This window comes from Balaenoptera physalus (genome assembly GCF_965194825.1).
Source record: "Balaenoptera physalus genome assembly, chromosome: 7".
NCBI classification, from domain to species: Eukaryota; Metazoa; Chordata; class Mammalia; order Artiodactyla; family Balaenopteridae; genus Balaenoptera; species Balaenoptera physalus.
In genome coordinates, this window is record NC_138886.1 from 82,627,149 (window position 1) to 82,651,144 (window position 23,996).

General features: G+C 37.1%; 1 protein-coding gene across 9 annotated transcripts in view; it reads right to left on the minus strand.

Annotated features, from left to right (window-relative positions):
- Positions 1–3,992: 3,992 nt before the first annotated feature.
- Positions 3,993–23,996, minus strand: part of KIF27 (kinesin family member 27) — a 95,433-nt gene continuing 75,429 nt past the window's right edge. For 7 of the 9 annotated variants that reach the window (XM_082469591.1, XM_082469586.1, XM_082469584.1 and 4 more), the window contains 3 exons: positions 22,352–22,516; positions 8,616–9,128; positions 3,993–4,324 (listed from right to left, as the gene is read on the minus strand). In XM_082469591.1, coding sequence (XP_082325717.1) covers positions 8,647–9,128; positions 22,352–22,516 — 647 coding nt within the window. In that variant the 3' untranslated portion in view covers positions 3,993–4,324; positions 8,616–8,646. Of the gene's footprint in view, positions 4,325–8,615; positions 9,129–9,502; positions 9,668–21,276; positions 21,578–22,351; positions 22,517–23,996 lie in introns of those variants that run through there. The other 2 variants (XM_082469589.1, XM_082469590.1) reach the window with 2 other exon arrangements.

The window sequence follows — 23,996 nt, forward strand, 5'->3', positions numbered from 1 at the left end:
GTAAAGTAATTGGAACCCTCATACACTGCTGGTGGGAATGTAAAATGGTGCAGCTGCTATGGAAAACAGTTCGGCAATCTCTCCAAAAGTTAAATGTAGATTTACCATATGAATCAGAAATTCCACTCTTAGGCGTATACCCAAGATAACTGAAAACATATTCACACAAAAGCTTGTACACAGATGTTTATAGCATTCCATAGCATGGTTATTCATAAGAGCCAAAAAATAGAAATAATCCAAATGTCTATCAACTCATGAATGGATAAACAAAGTGTGGTATATCCACATAATGGGTTATTATTCAGTCATAAAAAGGAATGAAATACTCTTACAGGCTACATGAATGAATCTTGGAAACATTATCCTAAGGAAAAGAAGCCATACACTAAAGGATGTATGAAATGGCAAAAATAGGCAATTCCACAGAGACAGAGAGATTAGTGGTTGCCAGGGGATGGGAGAAAACGAAAATTGGGACTGATTACTAATAAGAACAGAGGTTTTTTTGGCATGATGAAAATGTTCTGGAATTAGTAAGATTGCACAACACAGTGAATATACTAAAAACTACTGAATTGTGCACTTTAAGATGGTAAATTTTTTGTTATGTGAATTATATCTCAAAAAATTTTTAAGTGAAATGTGATCCTAAACTTGAAATAAGTCCTAAGCAACTGTATAGATCAAAACAGTAGATCTAGAGCAGTTTCCAATGGCTCAGCAAAATTAGTCAGTGCTCTTCCCCTCCCATAAAAACTGGCTGGATGTGATTTCTGTGTTCACATGCAATTTATGATAATTGCCCCTTTTGAGCATGCATGCACTGGGTCAATTGAAAAGCAATTTTTAAGTTGGTGAGCTTACATCTGGTTTTTACAGCTTCGTGTGTTTGCCTAACTCAGAAACAATTTCTAACTAAAAAAAAAGCATCCTTGATTCTCTGTTCCCTTACCCTGCTTTATTTTCTCCATAGTACTCATCACTGCAATCAATTAAGTTCCTTGAGTGATAGGGCTTTTAGTTCTCAGCTCTAGCCTCAATGATAAAAGGTTAATAGAAAACATAAAGCAGAAAAATGCCTATAAATTAAATATCTAAAGAAAATTTCCATCAGTTGTCTATAGATGCCATTTTTGTGATGTCTTCAGAATACAAGTAACTTTAATTATCAGCTCACCCTTTGAAAGAGGCACAGATTTTTCCCCATACAAGAACTAAACCCCGGGGTACTGGCCTGGTTCTGAAGGGTGTTTTGGTTTGCTGTAGCCTGGCCAATTAAACACACATAATCAGGTCCTTACATCTAGTTTCCCTTCTCAGTGATTAGTGAGATAGTGAACTTTGTAATAAACCTTATAAGAGGACCAATGAAAGTAACTCTCCCAGGAAAAGTGTATGTTAGTATTCTTCCTCTCTATTTGTTCACAATCCACTAGAATACTTCTGATTATAGGTTCCATTCCACTTAAAGTCTTGGCCTTCTCTTTGATTACTTGGCTGCACAGGTCATGGATGCTTTGATCTAAATAGAGACAAAATATTCCTTAACATTGGCAGATACTTGCACACTAAGAGAAATGAGCTTCCCTCAGAATACTTACAAAGGAGACTGCCATGGTATTGTTAGATTTAATTCTAATATACTTCTTGTATATAGTAGCTAAGAGTATGAAAGGCCAAAGACTGACTTTGCTGTTAATTTGATCACATACCTATACATGTACCAAAAAATTAACTTTTACAGTTTCCCTGAGGGAAAAATTGAGCTTAAAATATTTACCAAATAGAAACTAGACTTTTCAGTTTTAAGAAAAGTTTTTTTTTTTTTTTCTTTTTAATTTTTGGCTGCGTTGGGTCTTTGTTGCTGCGCTCAGGGTTTCTCTAGTTGTGGCGAGTGGGGGCCACTCTTCGTTGCGGTGCGCAGGCTTCTCATTGCGGTGGCTTCTCTTGTTGCGGAGCACGGGCTCTAGGCGTGCCAGCTTCAGTAGTTGCGGCGCATGGGCTCAGCAGTTGTGCCACACGGGCTCAGTAGTTGTGGCGCACAGGCTCAGTCGCTCTGCGGCATGTGGGATCTTCCCAGACCAGGGCTTGAACCCGTGTCCCCTGCATTGGCAGGCAGATTCTTAACCACTGCACCACCAGGGAAGTCCCAGAAAAGTTATTTCTAGCCAGAATTCATCAATAACAAAAAAATGTAATTGTTACTAAAGAAATAAGTAACAAATGGCCAAAAACTGGTGGTTAAAAACCCAGTAAAAACAAATTTTTTGTTTATAAATCAAAGAAATAGTCATGAAGCACTTCTGAGGCCTATAAAAATAGACTCAGCCAAGTCTTTAAAATATTTTCTTGTGAGAATTGAATTCACATGAAACTTTCCAGAGACTAGTTATTTCTACTGTTGCTAACATATATAATGAAAACTCTGAGAATTTGTTTGAAAATGTTTTTTGATATATATATAAAGTAAGCAACCACATTTGTGCTAAAAAGTTATCACATTTTGACAACCAACCCTATGGAAAACCTGCTTGTAATTCTATCATAAACATGTATGATGCTTTAGTTTTCAAAGTGCTTTTATATATTTATTTGATAAAGCAACAAACTATTTACATGTAGTAAAAACAGTAGTTTCACTACCAAATAATTTATTAAATAATTAGAGTTGCATTTGAAAAATAAGATTTCGATTTTAAATGCAAGGGAGTGATTCATAAATTGTTTTTTTTTTAAAAAATGGCTGTTTGGTGTTTTAGAAAATATAATTATTTAAGGTACTCCATTAATAAGATTATAACCTGGGTCATCCTGATCATGTTCTGGTTGTCTTACAGCTAGTGACACCTAGGGAAAATGTCCAGTGAAACAGACAGGCTTACTTCCAGGCTCCAATGGAACAATTTAAATGCGGCCCAACCCCCAGGTGATGGGTATGAATTTCAAAAGAAGACCGGCACCTCAGTATACAAATACCTTGCCCTTTTCCCGATCTAGGAAAAAATAATCATGCTAGAAAGTAACAACAAAACTTTGATAATACTTATAAATTATTAAAATTATAAATCAATTCAATTCAGATTAACTCCTTACTCGTTTTCATGGTGAACAATGAAATACCAACGCAGGCCACAAACAAAAATGAATAACATCAGTTCAGCCTCTCAAGGCAGTCTAAGAGCTGCTGGTTTGTAATTATGAATGGAAGTCTTTTAGCCAAAGATTTTTCAGGAGACAAATTCAGGGATATTTTAGCAGAGAGAAAAATTAAACGAAATGGTTAAGTATTGTTTTATAAAGATAAATCCTGTCAATTCTGCCTACAGTGTTTGTTTTTGCATACTCTCCACGGTTCTTCACCGGTAAAATCACTTAAGTCCTTCACTTAAATTCTTCAGTTTATGTTACAACTGATGAAATTTATTTAAAACTAATGTTTCTTGTAATTCTCTATTGAATGGCTCCACAATTTCCATTCAAATTCTGTCTAGGGTGGCTTTTTTTCATACAATCCTGAATTAATAGTAATCATAGGAAGAGAGATCAGTATTAAAAACTGGGATGTATATTTTCAAATGGCAAATTCAATACTAACTGGGAGTATTCTTTAGGGTATAGAGATAGCCAAAGAGCGAAGTTAAATTTATGTTATTTCAAGAGAAATAAAATATATTCTCTCAAAACATTTTTGAAAATTCCTTGCTGGCCTATGGAATACTTTAAAATAAACCTCTTTTTCTTCTGTTTTTATCAGAGCTATTTGAATCCTGGAACACTGTGGGGAGTGAGGGGTAAGTAAGCTATCATCTGCTTATAATTTGTTGTTGTTACTTGGGGCAGGGTTCAAGAAGTGGTTCTTTTAAGAGACCCCTCAGATCAAATAAATTCTAACAATATTTACCACTTTGGACTTGAAAAATCATACCTTGCTTTGTATATACTGTAATAAGCTTGAAAACACAATACAGTATGCAAATATTGTTTCAAGATGCATTTCTTTTGTTCTACTTTAATTACACAAGTATTTACTAATAAATGGAGTTTTAAATTTCCAAAAATCGTAAGTACACAAGTTTTTAGATGTTCAGTTTTCTACTCTTCTGTTGTGAATGGTTCTGTTCCTTGGGCATATAAGGATCTTGCTCATTATAACAAAGTCTGTGAGATTGTTCTGTTTTTCTCTTTGAGTACTGTAGAGATAACTCAGTAGAGTTTTGTGTAATAATTTACCAGTAGAACCTAATACCTAAATCTAAGTCAATATATTTGGGTTCAGTTAAATTACAATAGTGACAATTCTGTTGATTCATTGTGGACATTCCTAGGAAAAAAGATATAAAAAGGGACAAATAAGAACTATGCAAAATATCAAAAGCCAACATTATAACATCAAGTTTTTCTGAGCTTTCTTTTTATAATTTCTCTTGTTCTAACTACCACCACATTGAGGTATTGTTGGTGTCAACATGAAGGCCATTATAAAAATCAAACACCACTCTAGTATTCGGTGCCACGTATGTACTGCATTCCAAAAGCAAGGAATGGAAGCAGTCACCCCTGATGCAGGCATTAAGGGGTGCATTGTTTGTAGAGAATTTTAAAACAATGAAACTTATGAAAAGTCAGTCTACTTCTTATTATCAGCATCAAGGTAAACAATGACAGTGATAAAATACTCCTCCCCATTAGAAAGATGCTCCCATAACCACCCTTTGAACACTACTGCCCAGATGAGCTCAAAATACTACATACCCAATGCATTTGAGAAATTTATTGTGACAAGATCTCACTCTCAACTTTATTTTCAATTTTTGAAAATATAAACATAGAAAAAATATGTTATCAATACTTATCAAGGCAGCCTGCAGCCTGTTATATCTTTAAATGTAAAATATACATAATGAATACTTTAAAAAATTCCAGTGAAGTTGAGAGAGGAATTGTAGACATGAGTGGACACTGAGCTTTCATTATTCATACTCCAGTGTTTTATAAAATCACAAGTATGTGCCTAAGGAAATAAATGAAAGGACAAAACATGTCACACTTGCATTTTTTTTTTTAATTTGTTTATTTATTTATTTATGGCTGTGTTGGGTCTTCGTTTCTGTGCGAGGGCTCTCTCCAGTTGCGGCAAGTGGGGGCCACTCTTCATCGCAGTGCGCGGGCCTCTCACTATCGCGGCCTCTCTTGTTGCTGAGCACAGGCTCCAGACGCGCAGGCTCAGTAGTTGTGGCTCGCGGGCCCAGTCGCTCCGCGGCATGTGGGATCCTCCCAGACCAGGGCTCGAACCCGTGTCCCCTGCATTGGCAGACAGATTCTCAACCACTGCGCCACCAGGGAAGCCCCACACTTGCATTTAATGCATGAGAATTTGTGTTGACTATAGAACCAAACTCCCACTAAGGACTTGACTTCTTAGCAATTCATTCTAAGACTTAGTATGACACTTTGTTTTAAAATATAAGACGCCCATTCTTAAATAAGCATTTATCACTTTATTGACCTGGATTATTACAAACAAGCCAATGGCAATAAAGTCCACATTACTGAAGATCATATGTATATTTTTGCTGACTTCTTGGACACTGAGTTCATGAAGATACGAAGAACTAAGGCGGGGGGAAACATTAGCAAAAGAAAGCAAACATTGAAGCACAAAAGCACCTTCACTGATGTTCTTACCACCCATAGTTCCCATACTCATAGAAGTCTCCGACTCTGTTATCTACAACACTCTGGAGTTAGGGAAAGAACTAGTACTTTATGGAGGCAAATATGTTTCTTTCCAAATGCTCTGTTATAGGTGGAAAAAAAATAATGAACAAAAAAAACCCCACAGACATATTTCATATACACGCAAAAAGGCAAACAATGACAAAATGTTTAGATTAAGGAGAGCATGTGAAACAGAGGGTAAATTTATTATTAGTTAATGTAAAAAAAATTGAACTTGCCTTGGGGGAGATGACAATTTTTCTTTCCTTTGTGAGTGCACTGACTAAACTAGAAAGACAAGAGGTTCACTCCCAGAATATATTATCCAGGACATTATTTATATGTGTTTGTTTGAGTATTTATCTGAAATCTATCATAGCATATAAAGGATGTATGTTTAACCAAAAGGAAGAAAAAAAATTGTACCTTTGTTATTTAGATGTCAGTTCACATTTGCATTATCAAAGCTACTCATTGTTGGTTTAATATAAATTTTTTTGCTTTGTTAGTGAGCTGGCTTTTAGAAAATGTGTTTATATTTTCCACAGGTAAAGCAAATATGTGTCCATTTCTTGGGCAAGCAGAATTCCAATGTCAAAATACATTCTTATATGAATTATTTCTAAATTATTATTTAATTTTATAAGGAACTTAAAATTAGGGGCTTCATTAATAAATATGTACATATTAATAAATATATGATTGCTGTGCTTTGCTAAGGCACTGGCCTTTTGCCATTGTCTATCTATCTAAAACACACATTATATAGGATATATATTAAATACATATCATATAAACCAAAGGCAAAAAGAGAAAACTAGCTGAAAACAAGAATCTGACTTCAAATAGTCCCTGTTAAAAATAAAATCTCTAAGTTGGTTTGTAAATTTGTTGGTTGAAACAGTTTCTCTTTGGGCCGAAGTTATAATTTGTGGTTCCGTTTCCAGGTTAAGTCCACAGAAGTCTATTTAACCCATAATTCAAATGAGTTTTAATACCATACTTAAGAGATCTAGAAACTATTCACCAACTTAGAAGTTTGTTTTGGTTTGGTTTTCTTCTCCTATAGGAAACTTCTTTTTTACCAGTAAGACCAAGGAACCCTACTTCCTAGGGGCTAGAAACTAGAAAAGGAAAACAGTCTTTGAGCACAGGGCAACAGTCTGGGTCTTAGGTAAGATGGTCAGGGTCAATAGCAACAAAGGAAAGAACAAAAGAAAAAACTTAGCATCAGGTAGGAAAAGTTGGAGTCAGTAATAAAGTGGGTTACTCTCATGGAGTAAGATTCCATAAATCAGGGTGATTTTGCTACTGCCCACCCCAAACATTAATTGGTTTAAGAAAAAACTTTATTTTACAAGTAAAAGTTTGGAAAAGTAACAAAAATAACAACATAAGTAACAAAATCATACCTCTGGTCATTATAATGAAATGTTTTCTGTGATTGAAAAATATGATGAAAAATTTGTTGGGCAAAGCAATGTTGAGTTCTTAATTCCAAACTGAGGTTTACATTATATAATAAGATTTAGACCAAAAATATCTTGAAGAAAAAATTTCATTTACATATTTACAACCCCCGTGCAATCTGGGCGGCCTGTGTACAGGCCTGACTAACCAGGTTGTAGAGGAAAAAAATCTCAGATTAAGCCCATCAACTTATTAGCTAAAGATCCTCTGGCTAGATGTCAAGCTTTACAGGTGTACTCCATATGACCAGATACCTTTTCCTTGATATGTTAGAATACTTTAGTGTTATTCTATCCTTGTTTCCCTATTCCATGGAACTGTATTCATTTCTCCCAATTTTAGTAGCATAATGAGAGATATGCTGAATAGATAGGGCAGGAGAGAGATGATAAACCTATATTCCATAATATTAGCAAACCAATAATATAATACTCTAAAAGCAATTCCAGAAAAAAGAGCAGAGACCATGTTTAAAAAGTCAAGAATGGGGGGCTTCCCCGGTGGTGCAGTGGTTAAGAATCTGCCTGCCAACGCAGGGGACACGGGTTCGAGCCCTGGTCTGGGAAGATCCCACATGCCGCAGACCAACTAAGCCCATGCACAACTACTGAGCCTGCGCTCTAGAGCCCGTGAGCCACAATTACTGAAGCCCATGTGCCTAGAGCCCGTGCTCCACAACAAGAGAAGACACCACAAGGAGAAGCCCGCGCACCGCAACGAAGAGTAGCCCCCACTGGACGCAACTAGAGAGAGCCCGCGCGCAGCAATGAAGACACAACGCAGCCAAAAATAAATAAATACATTTATTAAAAAAAAAAAAAAAAGTCAAGAATGATCACTCAGCCTCTGAGGACCCTAAATTAACCTTAATCCCTAAACCTAGCCAGTTGCCTTAGCCCATAAAGTGCATTCTGGCACAAATTTTCAGCTGTTTCAGCCAAAACATACACAGCAGGTGACTCTCTCTCTGGTATAATATTTAACTGTTTTTTAAAAAAATAACAAAATATCCTTGTATTTGAGAATAACAATATAAATTTATATTATAATTATTGTATTATAACATACTTTTATAATATAATAATACACTTAATAATATACTTTTATATTATATAATAATATACATTTGATGGATATTTTAGTTTATTATTCTACTCTTAGTTTTATTCTTCAAATATGCCTGGAAAAAATTTTAAGCAAATTTAGAAGTGGAAACATTTAAATGTTCCATTACTTGATAAAGCATGTGTTTGGTTATTATAGAAATACAAATTAAAAGTCCTCAAATATACTATAGAAGATATACATATCCACGGTATACAAAAAGATTAGGCATTACTTCCTCCCCTTCTTTTATCCTGAGGGAACAGCTAGTGAGCTTAAGCTTTAATTTTTAACAGATTAGAAAAAGGAATCTTACCCACCTACTAAATTAAAATTTTTCTTATTAAATGCCTAAGTTTTTAAGTCACTCGTTTTCCTAGCTACTTCAATGGAATCAGCAGTCATAGATCCAATCCCAACTCCAAGACTGGAACTTCGTAACGACAGTTCCAAGGCAGAAATCTGACGTAACTCTTTGCGACACAACTTTACAGGCGTGACACTATGCAACTGTGCCACATTTCCTACTGGCTGAATTTGGGGTGTTGGTCGACTGTGAGAGTTTGTAAACTGATTGTCATTCCTTTCCGTTTTGTCCTCATTGCTTAACAAATGCCCACTAGTGGGTGCTAAAGAGCTATAAATTGGTGGTAATTCTGGGCCTTCTTCCCAGAGCTGAGGATTTGGTTGTGTTCTTAAACTGCTTGTGGAACTGTCTAATTGTCTTTCCCTTCCACTTAATTTTATACTTTCAGTTCTGGATGCCCATTTGAATTCTTCTGAAACCATGCCTGCTTCTTCTGGGTTCTGTACTCCATTTCCAGCACCATGATCTAAAAATAATCCAAAAAGCAGAAAAAAAATTAGAGGTTTCCTCCAAAACAGGTATTTTAATCATGATATCCTAACATAACTACATTATTATCACGCAATATAAATTATGTCTTCCAGCTTTTTTTGTTAAGTGACTTCTTTGAGATGAACAGAAGTGTGAACATGAATTATTCTTATTTCACTTAGAGGCATCTTGCATGTGAATAACTGAGAACTTTTCAATTAATGGAACAAAACTGAGAAGTAGTCTTCTAGAGATTTTGGTACCCCTGGAAACACAGAGGTGCTTTAGGCCTCTCTGGTGCCCTTCCACACCTGCCTCTGCTCGGCTTGCCACTGGTGAATCACATTTCAAATCCTGGTCATATCTCCAGGGAATCTTCTGGAACTTGGCATTATATGTGTGAAAATCTAGTCTTGATTGGCACTCCAAGCATGAGAGCAGGGTTCTTCCGTCTGAATGTACTCTGGGGTACATGCCACTGCTTTCACCATCAAAATGGAAATGACAGCATACCCCTCAGTGGGGACCACCCTGCTGGAATGAGTGATAGGAGTGAGTGAAGTTATCAAAGTTTGAGGCCCTCAAATCATAGAATAATCTAATATGAAAGACAAAACTTACTTAAGGGAAGTCCATATACCTACTAGACCTAATGCAAAGAAAAAATGCCAACTTTAACATATGTTGATGATGCAATTAGTACACTTCTGGTCCTGCGAGAACCAAGTTTAAAAACAGAAGTTGCACACTGGCAGCTCCCAAGCCAAATCTGCCCACAGACATGTTTTACTTAGCGTATAAAATAATATATGATGCAAAATTTAAAAAGTGGAAAGTTTCATATAAAGATATAGATTTCCGGATTTTATAGAAAAATGAGAAAAACTGACAATTTCTGCCTGGCAACAGCAGCTGGAGCAGAGCTGCCCCTGCCAACTTAGACAAGTGTTGCAGTCCCACCACTCACTTTGGCTTCCTGGCTCCTGCAGGCATTTTAGTTTGTGACCCTGGTTTAAAACATAATTGATTTTCTATATAACCTTTAAAAGTTGTGAATAACTCTGTTGTACACCTGAAACTTACACAATATCATACATACATCAACTCTACTCAATAAAAAAAAGAAAAAAAGGATTGATTTTCTAGTTTTTAAAATTCTTATCACAAACAAAAAACCTGAACTTGCAAATGACATAGGTCCTCATGTGGAATTAGCAGGTACAAAGTTGATCATAGTGATCACAGTGGCTCCCAAACTTTGCTGCACATTAGTGTCACCTGGAAGCTTTTAAAAATCCTTTGGCCTAATAACCTATAATGGAAAAGAATCTGAAAAAGAGTGTGTGTGTGTGTATATATATGAATCACTTTGCTGTACACCTGAAACTAACAGAATGTTGTAAATCAACTATATTTCAATGAAAAAACAAAAAATCCTGACGCCCAGGTCACAGTGTCTGGGGGAGGGAGCCAGCCATCTTAATTTTTAAAGATCATATGAGAAAGAGCAGAGATGGGCTCATTGGAAAGGCTCACTCCCAAGCCCACTTACATTCCTCACAATATAGAGTTTCCCTCTTCCAGAATTTCAACACTGAAGGAACAAACTAAAGAAAGATTTATTCACCCATAGTCACACAGCCAATAAAAGAAATTAGGATCCCAACCAGATCTTCTGACTCTAGTATCCTGATATGTAGAGTTTTATAGTGGTTTAAATTGATAGAAGAATAGAGTTTTGGGGGAGACCTTCAAGATGGTAGAGGAGTAAGACATGGAGATCACCTTCCTCCCCACAAATACATCAGAAATACATCTACATGTGGAATAACTCCTACAGAACACCTACTGAACGCTGGCAGAAGACCTCAGACCTCCCAAAAGGCAAGAAACTCCCCACGTACCTGGGTAGGGCAAAAGAAAAAAGAAAAAACAGAGACAAAAGAATAGGGACGGGACCTGCACCTCGGGGAGGGAGCTGTGAAGGAGGAAAAGTTTCCACACACTAGGAAGCCCCTTCACTGGCAGAGACGGGGGGGTGGGCGGGGGGGGGAAGCTTCGGAGCCACAGAGGAGAGCGCAGCAACTGGGGTGCAGAGGGCAAAGCGGAGAGATTTCCGCATGGAGGATCGGTGCCGACCAGCACTCACCAGCCCGAGAGACTTGTCTGCTCACCCACCGGGGTGGCCGGGGGCTGGGAGCCGAGGCTCCAGCTTCGGTCGGATCCCAGGGAGAGGACTGGGGTTGGCAGCGTGAACACAGCCTGAAGGGGGCTAGTGCGCCACAGGTAGCCAGGAGGGGGTCTGGGAAAAAGTCTGGAACTGCCTAAGAGGCAAGAGACCATTGTTTTGGGGTGCACGAGGAGAGGGGATTCAGAGCACCGCCTAAACGAGCTCCTGAGACGGGCAAGAGCCACGGCTATCAGCGCGGACCCCAGAGACAGGCATGAAACACTAAGGCTGCTGATGCAGCCACTGAGAAGCCTGTGTGCAAGCACAGGGCACTATCCACACCGCCCCTCCCGGGAGCCTGTGCAGCCCGCCACTGCCAGGGTCCCGTGATCCAGGGACAACTTCCCCGGGAGAACACACAGCGCGCCTCAGGCTGGTGCAACGTCATGTCAGCCTCTGCCGCCGCAGGCTCGCCCCACATCCGTACCCATCCCTCCCCCCAGCCTGAGTGAGCCAGAGCCCCCTAATCAGCTGCTACTTTAACCCCATCCTGTCTGGGCGGGAACAGATGCCCTCAGGCGACCTACACGCAGAGGCGGGTCCAAATCCAAAGCTGAACCCCGGGAGCTCTGCGAACAAAGAAGAGAAAGGGAAATCTCTCCCAGCAGCCTTAGAAGCAGCGGATTAAATCTCCACAATCAACTTGATGTACCCTGCATCTGTGGAATGCCTGAATAGACAACGAATCATCCCAAAATTGAGGCAGTGTACTTTGGGAGAAACTGTAGACTTGGGGTTGCTTTCTACATCTAATTTGTTCCTGGCTTTATGATTATCTTAGTTTAGTATTTAGAGTTTATTATCATTGGTAGATTTGTTTATTGATTTGCTCTCTTCCTTTTTTTTTTTAATATATAGCTATGTATGTATTTTTCCTCTTTCTCTTTTTGTGAGTGTGTATGTGTATGCTTCTTTGTGTGATTTTGTCTATATAGCTTTGCTTTTACCATTTGTCCTAGGGTTCTGTCTGTCTGGTTTATTTTTTGTTTTTTGTTTTACTATAGTTTTTAGTACTTGTTATCACTGGTGAATTTGTTTTTTGGTTTGGTTGCTCTCTTCTTTGTTTCTTTCTTTTTTTTTTTATTACTTTTTAATTTTTAAATTTTTACTAATTATTTTTTATTTTATTTTATTTTTCTTTCTTTCTTTCTTTTCTTCTCCCTTTTCTTCTGAGTCGTGTGGCTGACAGGGTCTTGGTGCTCTGGCTGGGTGTCAGGCCGATGTCTCTGAGGTGGGAGAGCTGAGTTCAGGACATTGGTCCACCAGAGACCTCCCAGCTCCAAGTAATATCAAATGGCGAAAGCTCTCCCAGAGATCTCCATCTCAACGCTAAGACCCAGCTTCATTCAACGACCAGCAAGCTACAGTGCTGGACACCCTATGCCAAACAACTAGCAAGACAGGAACACAACCCCACCCATTAGCAGAGAGGCTGCCTAAAATCATAATAAGGTCACAGACACCCCAAAACACACCACCGGATGCAGTCCTGCCCACCAGAAAGACAAGATCCAGCCTCATCCACCAGAACACAGGCACTAATCCCCTCCACCAGGAAGCCTACACAACCCACTGTATCAACCTTAGACACTGGGGGCAGATACCAAAAACAAGAGGAACTACAAACCTGCAGCCTGCGAAAAGGAGACCCCAAACACAGTAAGTTAAGCAAAATGAGAAGACAGAGAAACACACAGCAGATGAAGGACCAAGGTGAAAACCCACCAGACCAAACAAATGAAGAGGAAATAGGCAGTCTACCTAAAAAAGAATTCAGAGTAATGATAGTAAACATGATCCAATATCTTGGAAACAGAATGGAGAAAATACAAGACACGTTTAACAAGGACCTAGAAGAATTAAAGAGCAAACAAACAATGAAGAACAACACAATAAATGAAACTTAAAATTCTCTAGAAGGAATCAATAGCAGAGTAACTGAGGCAGAAGAACGGATAAGTGACCTGGAAAATAAAATAGTGTAAATAACTACTGCAGAGAAGAATAAAGAAAAAAGAATGAAAAGAATTTAGGACAGTCTTGGAGACCTCTGGGGCAACATTAAATGCACAAACATTTGAATTATAGGGGTCCCAGAAGAAGAAGAGAAAAAGAAAGGGACTGAGAAAATATTTGAAGAGATTACAGTTGAAAACTTCCCTAATATGGGAAAGGAAATAGTCAATTAAGTCCAAGAAACACAGAGAGTCCCATACAGGATAAAACCAAGGAGAAACATGCCAAGACACATATTAATCAAACTATCAAAAATTAAATACAAAGAAAAAATATTAAAAGCATCAAGGGAAAAGCAACAAATAACATACAAGGGAATCCCCATAAGGTTAACAGCTGATCTTTCAGCAGAAACCCTGCAAGCCAGAAGGGAGTGGCAGGACATATTTAAAGTGATGAAAGGGAAAAACCTACAAACAAGATTACTCTACCCAGCAAGGATCTCATTCAGATGCGACGACGACAATGGAGAAATTAAAACTTTTACAGACAAGCAAAAGCTAAGAGAATTTAGCACCACCAAACCAGCTTTAAAACAAATGCTAAAGGAACTTCTCTAGGCAGGAAACACAGACAAGGAAAAGACCTGCAAAAACAAACCCAAAATAATTAAGAAAATGGTAATAAGAACATACATATCGATAATTACCTTAAATGTAAATGGATTAAATACTCTAACCAAAAGACACAGACTGGATGAATGGATACAAAAACAAGACCCATATATATGCTGTCTACAAGAGACCCACTTCATACCTATGGACACATACAGACTGAAAGTGAGGGGATGGATAAAGATATTCCATGTAAATGGAGATCAGAAGAAAGCTGGAGTAGCAATTCTCATATCAGAAAAAATAGACTTTAAAATAATGACTATTACAAGAGACAAAGAAGGACACTACATAGTGATAAAGGGATCGATCCAAGAAGAAGATATAACAATTGTAAATATCTATGCACCCAACATAGGAGCACCTCAATACATAAGGCAAATGCTAAGAACCATAAAAGGGGAAATCGACAGTAACACAATCATTGTACAGAACTTCAACACCCCACTTTCACCAATGGACAGGTCGTCCAAAATGAAAATAAATAAGGAAACACAAGCTTTAAATGATACATTAAACAAGATGGACTTAATTGATATTTATAGGACATTCCATCCAAAAACAACAGAATACACTTTCTTCTCAAGTGCTCATGGAATATTCTCCAGGATAGATCCTATCTTGGGTCACAAATCAAGCCTTGGTAAATGTAAGAAAATTGAAATCGTATCTAGTATGTTTTCCGACCACAACGCCATGAGACTAGATATCAATTACAGGAAAAAAAATCTGTAAAAAATACAAACACATGGAGGCTAAACAATACACTACTTAACAACCAAGAGATCACAGAAGAAATCAAAGAGGAAATCAAAAAATACCTAGAAACAAATGACAATGAAAACACGATGACCCAAAACCTACAGGATGCAGCAAAAGCACTTCTAAGAGGGAAGTTTATAGCAATACAATTCTACCACAAGAAACAAGAAACATCTCAAATAAACAACATAACCTTACACCTAAAGCAATTTGAGAAAGAAGAACAAAAAAACCCCGAAGTGAGCAGAAGGAAAGAAATCATAAAGATCAGATCAGAAATAAATGAAAAAGAAATGAAGGAAACAACAGCAAAGATCAATAAAAATAAAAGCTGGTTCTTTGAGAAGATAAACAAAATTGATAAACCATTAGCCAGATTCATCAAGAAAAAAAGGGAGAAGACTCAAATCAATAGAATTAGAAATGGAAAAGGAGAAGTAACAACTGACACTGCAGAAATACAAAGGATCATGAGAGATTACTAAAAGCAACTCTACGCCAATAAAATGGACAACCTGGAAGAAATGGACAAATTCTTAGAAAAGCACAAACTTCTGAGACTGAACCAGGAAGAAAAAGAAAATATAAACAGACCAATCAGAAGCACTGAAATTGAAACTGTGATTAAAACTCTTCCAACAAACAGAAGTCCAGGACCAGATGCCTTCACAGGCGAATTCTATCAAACATTTAAAGAAGAGCTAACACTTATCCTTCTTCCAAAATAGAGCAGAGGGAGGAACACTCCCAAACTCATTCTATGAGGCCACCATCACCCTGATACCAAAACCAGACAAAGAGGTCACAAAGAAAGAAAACTACAGGCCAATATCACTGATGAACATAGATGCAAAAATCCTCAACAAAATACTAGCAAACAGAATCCAACAGCACATTAAAGGATCATACACCATGACCAACTGGGGTTTATCCGAAAACTGCAAGGATTCTACAGTATATGTAAATCAATCAATGTGATAAACCATATTAACAAATTGAAGGAGAAAAACCATATGATCATCTCAATAGATGCAGAAAAAGCTTTTGACACAATTCAACATCCATTTATGATAAAAACCCTCCAGCAAGTAGGCATACAGGGCACTTACCTCAACATAATAAAGGCCATATATGACAAACCCACAGCCAACATCGTTCTCAATGGTGAAAAACTGAAACCCTTTCCACTAAGATCAGGAACAAGACTAGGTTGTCCACTCTAACCACTATTATTCAACATAGTTTTGGAAGTTTTAGCCACAGCAATCAGAGAAGAAGAAGAAATAAAAGGAATCCAAACTGGAAAAGAAGAAGTAAAGCTGTCACTGTTTGCAGATGACCTGATACTATACATAGAGTATCCTAAAGATGCTACCAGAAAACCACTAGAGCTAATCAACGAATTTGGTAAAGTAGCAGGATACAAAATTAATGCTAAGAAATCTCTTGCATTCCTATACACTCATGATGAAAAATCTGAAAGAGAAATTAAGGAAACACTCCCATTTATCACTGCAACAAAAAGAATAAAATATCTAGGAATAAACCTACTTAAGGAGACAAAAGACCTGTATGCAGAAAACTGTAAGACACTGATGAAAGAAATTAAAGATGACACAAACAGATGGAGAGATAGACCATGTTCTTGGATTGGAAGAATCAACATTGTGAAAATGACTATACTACCCAAAGCAATCTACAGATTCAATGCAATCCCTATCAAACGACCAATGGCATTTTTCACAGAACTAGAACAAAAAATTTCACAATTTGTATGGAAACACAAAAGACCCCGAATAGCCAAAGCAATCTTGAGAAAGAAAAACAGAGCTGGAGGAATCAGGCTCCCTGACTTCAGACTATACTACAAAGCTACAGTAATCAAGACAGTATGGTAGTGGCACAAAAACAGAAATATAGATCAATGGTACAGGATAGAAGGCCCAGAGATAAACCCACGCACATATGGTCACCTTATTTTTGATCAAGGAGGCAAGAAGATACAATGGAGAAAACACAGCCTCTTCAATAAGTGGTGCTGGGAAAACTGGACAGCTACATGTGAAAGAATGAAATTAGAATACTCCCTAACACCATACACAAAAATAAACTCAAAATGGATTAAAGACCTAAATGTAAAGCCAGACATTATAAAACTCTTAAAGGAAAACATAGGCAGAACACTCTACGACATAAATCACAGCAAGATCCTTTTTGACCCACCTCCTAGAGAAATGAAAATAAAAACAAAAATAAACAAATGGGACCTAAGAAACTTAAAAGCTTTTGCACAGCAAAGGAAAACATAAACAAGACGAAAGGACAACCCTCAGAATGGGAGAAAATATTTGCTAATGGAGCAACTGACAAAGGATCAACCTCCAAAATTTACAAGCAGCTCATGCAGCTCAATATCAAAAAAAACAAACAACCCAATCCAAAAATGGGCAGAAGACCTAAATAGACATTTCTCCAAAGAAGATATACAGATTGCCAACAAACACATGAAAGAATGCTCAACATCACTAATCATTAGAGAAAGGCAAATCAAAACTACAATGAGGTATCACCTCACACCAGTCAGAATGGCCATCATCAAAAAATCTACAAACAATAAATGCTGGAGAGGGTGTGGAGAAAAGGGAACCCTCTTGCACTGTTGGTTGGAATGTAAATTGATACAGTCACTACGAAGAACAGTATGGACGTTCCTTAAAAAGCTAAAAATAGAACTACCATACGACCCAGCAATCCCACTACTGGGCATATACCCTGAGAAAACCATAATTCAAAAAGAGTCATGGGGCTTCCCTGGTGGTGCAGTGGTTGAGAATCTGCCTGCTAATGCAGGGGACACGGGTTCGAGCCCTGGTCTGGGAAGATCCCACATGCCGCGGAGCAACTGGGCCCGTGAGCCACAATTACTGAGCCTGCGCGTCTGGAGCCTGGGCTCCGCAACAAAAGAGGCCGCAATAATGAGAGGCCCGCGCACCGCGATGAAGAGTGGCCCCCACTTGCCGCAACTGGAGAAAGCCCTCGCACAGAAACGAAGACCCAACACAGCCAATAATTAATTAATTAATTAATTAATTATTAAAACAAAGTAACAAATGTTGAAGTACAATTGGTGTCTTTAAAAAAAAAAAAAAGAGTCATGTACCACAATGTTCACTGCAGCTGTATTTACAATAGTCAGGACATGGAAGCAACCTAAGTGTCCATCGACAGATGAATGGATAAAGAAGATGTGGCACATATATGCAATGGAATATCACTCAGCCATAAAAAGAAACGAAATTGAGTTATTTGTAGCGAGGTAGATGGAGCTAGAGACTGTGATACAGAGTGAAGGAAGTGAGAAAGAGAAAAACAAATACCCTATGCTAACACATATATGTGGAATCCCAAAAAAAACAGGTTCTGAAGAACTTAGGGGTAGGACAGGAATAAAGACGCAGATGTAGAGAATGGACTTGAGGACACGGGGAGGGGGAAGGGTAAGCTGGGACAAAGTGAGATAGTGGCATGGACATATATACCCTACCAAATGTAAAACAGATAGTGCGAAGCAGCTGTATGGCACAGCTGGATCAGCTCGATGCGACCACCTAGAGAGGTGGGATACGGAGGGTGGGAGGGAGACTCCAGAGGGAGGAGACATCCGGATATATGTATACGTATAGCTGAGTCACTTTGTATGAAGCAGAAACTAACACACCATTGTAAAGCAATTGCACTCCAATAAGGATGTTAAAATAAAAAGTAAAAAAAAAAAAAGATGAATGGTTTTACTAATGTAATTGACCACATTGTAAATTATATATTTACAAATATATGGTATAACACACAAATCTAATTAATGCATTTAGTATCATATACATTCATCAAATTTTTATTGTGTCATAAACTTGTACCTCCAGTGTAATGTCTTCAAAATATTATATTTTTTATAATTAAGCTCATAACTTTTGCTAAAAAAGAATTTCCTTTCTCAGTGAAATTCAGTGTAAGCTCTGAAATGAATGATATATAAGTATTTTTATATTCAAACAACAATCCTCTCCAAAGAAAAGAAACAATAATTAAATTCTTCTAATTATGGCTAAAGCTGAATTTAAAGAGTTGCTTGGATTTAACCAAATAAGAATTTATGTCTTAAATTGTGTATCTTTCAAGACTTTTATGTTTTGTTTTGGGATAAAATAAAATATTATTCAATAAAAATAAAAGTATAAAGTTTTAAATACTTAAACAAGTATATAGACTGCATGTCCATATATACTGATTTTATCCTCACAAAATGTTAGAAAACAGACGCACTGTAACAGAAGCATGACCAAGCGCTTTTAGTCTTTTTGGCCACTTTTTAGAAGTGACCAAGATATTTTAGTCAAAAGATTAATTCTTTTGCTATTTGAAAATGCTAAAAATATTCAAAGCAGATAAAGTCTGGTAGGCAGACAATGAAAAGACTACTAACAAAACCCAATCAACTGAATACCAAGACAGTTATATATTAATTAGGATACTGATTATTAAGCATATAATACAGTTTAGGGAACTCAAAATTTGATATATTTAAACTGCTATATTTTATAATTCAGACAAGTCTTACTTAATGTCATTTTATTGGAGCTGCATTTTGAGGTAGGATATAGTACAAGCTATATCACCAGTATGATTCCAAATGAATTTTTTTTAAAGCATGAGGAAAACACTGAAAAGAATTATTATGCTGAAATGTTAATAGTTGTGGGTAGGATTATGGGTGTTTTTTTTTCTGATTTTTTTCTATATTTTCAAAGTTTTCTATAATGACTATGTATTACTTTTTTAGCCAAAAAATAAAGATATTTAAGATGGTTCTAGGGGATATAGCAAATTAGCTGAGATAACATCTTCAACATTATTATTATTAAGACTAGACTTCCAGGAATTCCCTGGTGGTCCAGTGGTTAGGACTCTGAGCTTCCAGTGCTGGGGGCCAGGGTTTGATCCCTGGTCGGGGAACTAGGATTCCACAAGTCACGTGGTGCAGCCGAAAAAATTTAAAAAAAGACTAGACTTTCCAGGTGAGTTGGTAAAACAGGAGTTATCCTCACTTTACACATCTCCAAGATTATTTAGCTTTTTTAAAGCTTTTTGTATTTGTTTCATTAAAGAGCATGATTAGGATCCAGGTTTCTTTCTTTTTTTTTTTTTTTTTTTAATATTTATTTATTTTCTCTTGGCCGCGCCGGGTCTTAGTTGTGGCACGTGGGATCTTCGTTGCTGCGTGTGGGATCTTTAGTTGCGGCATGGTGGATCTAGTTGAACCCTGGCCCCCTGCATTGGGAACGTGGAGTCTTATCCACTGGACCACCAGGGAAGTCCCAGATCCAGGTTTCTTAAACCTGTTTACCACCATATACCACACTGTCATTTTAAGAGATATCTAGTAGACTCAGCAGTATAAACATGGGCCATTTAAACAGTAAACATCTAATTTCAGATATCTCAAATTTGAAAGTGAATTTTTTAAAGCAAAAATGGGTTTGTGCTAATTGCTCTGTTTCCTACTTAATACCTGTTTACATTTTAATTTTTTGCAGATAGCGTTTCAAGTAAAAGGTTCAGCTATATGTTGCAGGCAGTATTTCAAGTAAATGTTTTAATTATATGAGTAAATACCTCTGCATTACTACATTGAAAATCAGAAAGTTTAGTCTCTTTGGCAGAATTCGTATGTTTGTATCACATCTTTATCCTAAAGCGACTTTTATACTAGAACACAGAACCAGGAATCAGAAGACCAGGGACCTTAGACCATGCTCTAATTACTGGTCGGTTCATGAGTCACTGGACTGCTCTAAGCTTTAATTTCCTCATCTAAAAATGAGGTTAGCATATACCGGCCCACCCTGAGTTTGAGGGCTAAACTGGACTATTTGGGAAAATGCCTGTAAATGATAAATACAATAAATATAAGGTAGTATTAGAACTACTTTTCTAAAATATTACTAAGTTTTAAGATTTAAAACTATGTTAATTCTGCTTATATTATATATTCAGTATATATCTTTTCATTGTGCATATATATCATTTTCCACTGGTTTCTATATTTTTTATGGTTTCATTTTTATAATTATATTTTTAAGTTGAGATATAATTGATATATAACATTATATTAGTTTCAGGGGTACTCTTTATATCTTGTTGTACCCATCTTTAGTTTTCTTTACAGGTACAAAAAAGAGCTAAAAAGAGCTGTAAAGTCAACTTTCAAAAGCCATTCTTAACTTATTAGAAGAATACTTTCTCTAAAGGAAGGCTAATTCTTTTATAAAATGAGTATACATTATTTTAGAGATATTGATTCCTCTCTATTGGTGGCTTAAAGACAATATGTTTGTTTTTTTTTTAATTTATTTATTTACTTTTGGCTGCGTTGAGTCTTTGTTGCTTCGCACAGGCTTTCTCTAGTTGCGGTGAGCGGGGGCTACTCTTTGTTGCGATGCGCGGGCTTCTCATCTCGCTGGTTTCTCTTGTTGTGGAGCAAGGGCTCTGGGCTCTAGGCTCTAGGCGCACGGGCTTCAGTAGTTGTGGCACGTGGGCTTCAGTAGCTGTGGCTCGCAGGCTCTAGAGCACAGGCTCAGTAGTTGTGGCGCACAGGCTTAGTTGCTCCGCGGCATGTGGGATCTTCCTGGACCAGGGCTTGAACCCGTGTCTCCTGCATTGGCAGGCAGATTCTTAACCACTGCACCACCAGGGAAGTCCAATATGTTTTTTTCTTTTTTCTTTTTATTGGAGTATAACTGCTTTACAATGGTGTGTTAGTTTCTGCTGTAGAACAAAGTGAATCAGCTATACGTATACCTGTATCCCCTCCCTCTTGAGCCTCCCTGCCACCCCACCCCCATCCCACCCCTCTAGGTCATCACAGAGCACTGAGCTGAGCTCCCTGTCCTATACAGCAACTTCCCACTAGCTATGTATTTTACACATGGTAGTAGGACAATATGTTTTAATCATAACAGTATATCACCTTCATGGCACTTCTTGCTTTTGCAAAGTTCTTTGTCATGTTTTATCATTTCATTGAGGAAGATGGTATTTCTACATATCTATATATAATTATGCAAGAAAACATCCTTGTCTCAACGATGGGTTTTATTATATGTTTGAATTTCTAGAGGTCATGATATGAAAAAACCTGACTGATCTTAGAAATACATAAATATTATTTTACCTTTACTTTTAATATTCTCTATTTTACTTTTTTATGATAATCAGAAGGCTTAATTTACTATAAAACAGGAAAACAACAGCTATCCTATAATTAGGGTTATTTTAAGAATTAAGTGAGTTAGAGAATACAAGAGCCCCTGGTACATGGCAGGCGATCCAATAAATGATCATTTCCTTCACACATATACATTTGTTCATTTATTCTTTTCTCCAGTGGTTCTGTCTTACACATAGACTAGACAACTATTTTTGTTTACAGAGACAAAGAGAAGTTAAATATCTAATCCTAAATAATCCAATCAAGTGGGAAAGGCTCCACTACAAACCATGCTACAGTGTTGGAGTGACAAGTAACACTAAATCTCTTACTTTCTGATGGTACTAGTTGTCGTCGAATTGCTTCCCCTACCAATTCCTTAAGTTTCTTCTTAAGATCTCTGCTGGTTTTCTTATAGAAATAAAGCTCTCTTTCCAGCTGCTGGATTTTATCTCCATAATTTTTTAAAGTTTCCACAATGCCTTCCCCGTCTTGCTCTATAAAACAGAAATTTACATTTAAAATCAGTTTAAAGTAAATGATTGAAAATTCTAACAGAGCTCCCAGACTCTATTGTAGGGTCAGAAGTATGTTACATGTATCTATTACTTGGTTGGATTTGTTTTCAGCTACAATTTGGAGTCTTCTGCCTGTAAAATTTTTCAAAGTAAGATGAGCCCTTCTCCACCCTAATCCCTACCAACTACCACATTTTTCATGATTCATAAGCACTTTTTGAGTAGCTACTAACTAAATTTATCCTCAGAAGAGCAGAAGTAAGGTTCACATTTGTAACTCTGTCCAGCTGCATCAATGTCTTAAAGTTTATATCAGGAACCATGGATGCATGGAAAGTCATAAGCCTAAAGTTTATAGGCCCAAGAAATATATAACCAAAAAACCCCTCAAAAACCAGAAACCTGTCAAAAGAGTCTCGAAAGATTAAATTACAAAGGAAAACACCACCAAAAAAGGAGAAGGGGCGGGGAAGCATAAGTAAAGTTCTAGTTTATGACACAATATAATTTTAAAGCTTCTAATTAACGTTTAGGAATGTCTAAAACTGTCCGCTTTGGGTTAGGTTCTAGAACCAGTAAAACGCAGTTTACTGACCTTCAGAAATACACACTTTCAGACCTACTCTTTCCTATTGGTAAATCTATAAAATGGTCCTACTGGTTTGTAATTTTCTTTTGTTATAATTGGTTGTTTTGTAAAAATTGATCTAAGTATATCTGTATATTTTATATTAACCCATCATCTTGTTTAAAAAACATTTTAGATTAATAACATCACAAATCAGAATCCCCATGAAGGATATCATAAAAATGAACTTAATTTTATGGCCTATATTCAGTTGAAATTAGAAAATTCATAAGTTGTTAACATTTTCAGTTATAACTTTGTTATGAAAAACTTGTCCCAGCTATAGAAACGAATGATTTTTAAAATGTTCTCATTTGGCTAAAGCATGAACTTTTGTGGTAAAATGCCAACCACTTGAAAAACATATTAAAAATTCTATTAAAATATCACTTTTAGAGACTTAGGACAGAATTAACATAAGGTAAGGAAAGCATGTTTGAATGAAATAACATATGGAATCCAGTCAAGGAAATCCTGTCATCAGGCAACTGGTTGCTAATTAACTCGTTATAGAATTAACTTAGAGGCAAACTGCCTCAACGCTCAAATGCATATATTTTCCAATTTTCTGCTTACTCAGGTTGCTTCTTCCAGATCCTTTTTAGCACATTTCCAGCTACAGATTCATGAGAATCAAGACTGAGCAGCCAAGCCACCTGGATTGAAGCATTCCAGGCGTTGAAGTATCGCCAGGCAGTGATTTTGTTGCCATAGCAACTGTGTGTACCAGCCATAAGTCCAGGTATTATGAAGACCAATTGCTATGACAACTCCATACCACAGTTGATGGTTGAACTACTGTGCACTGATAACACTATGTGCCCATCAATG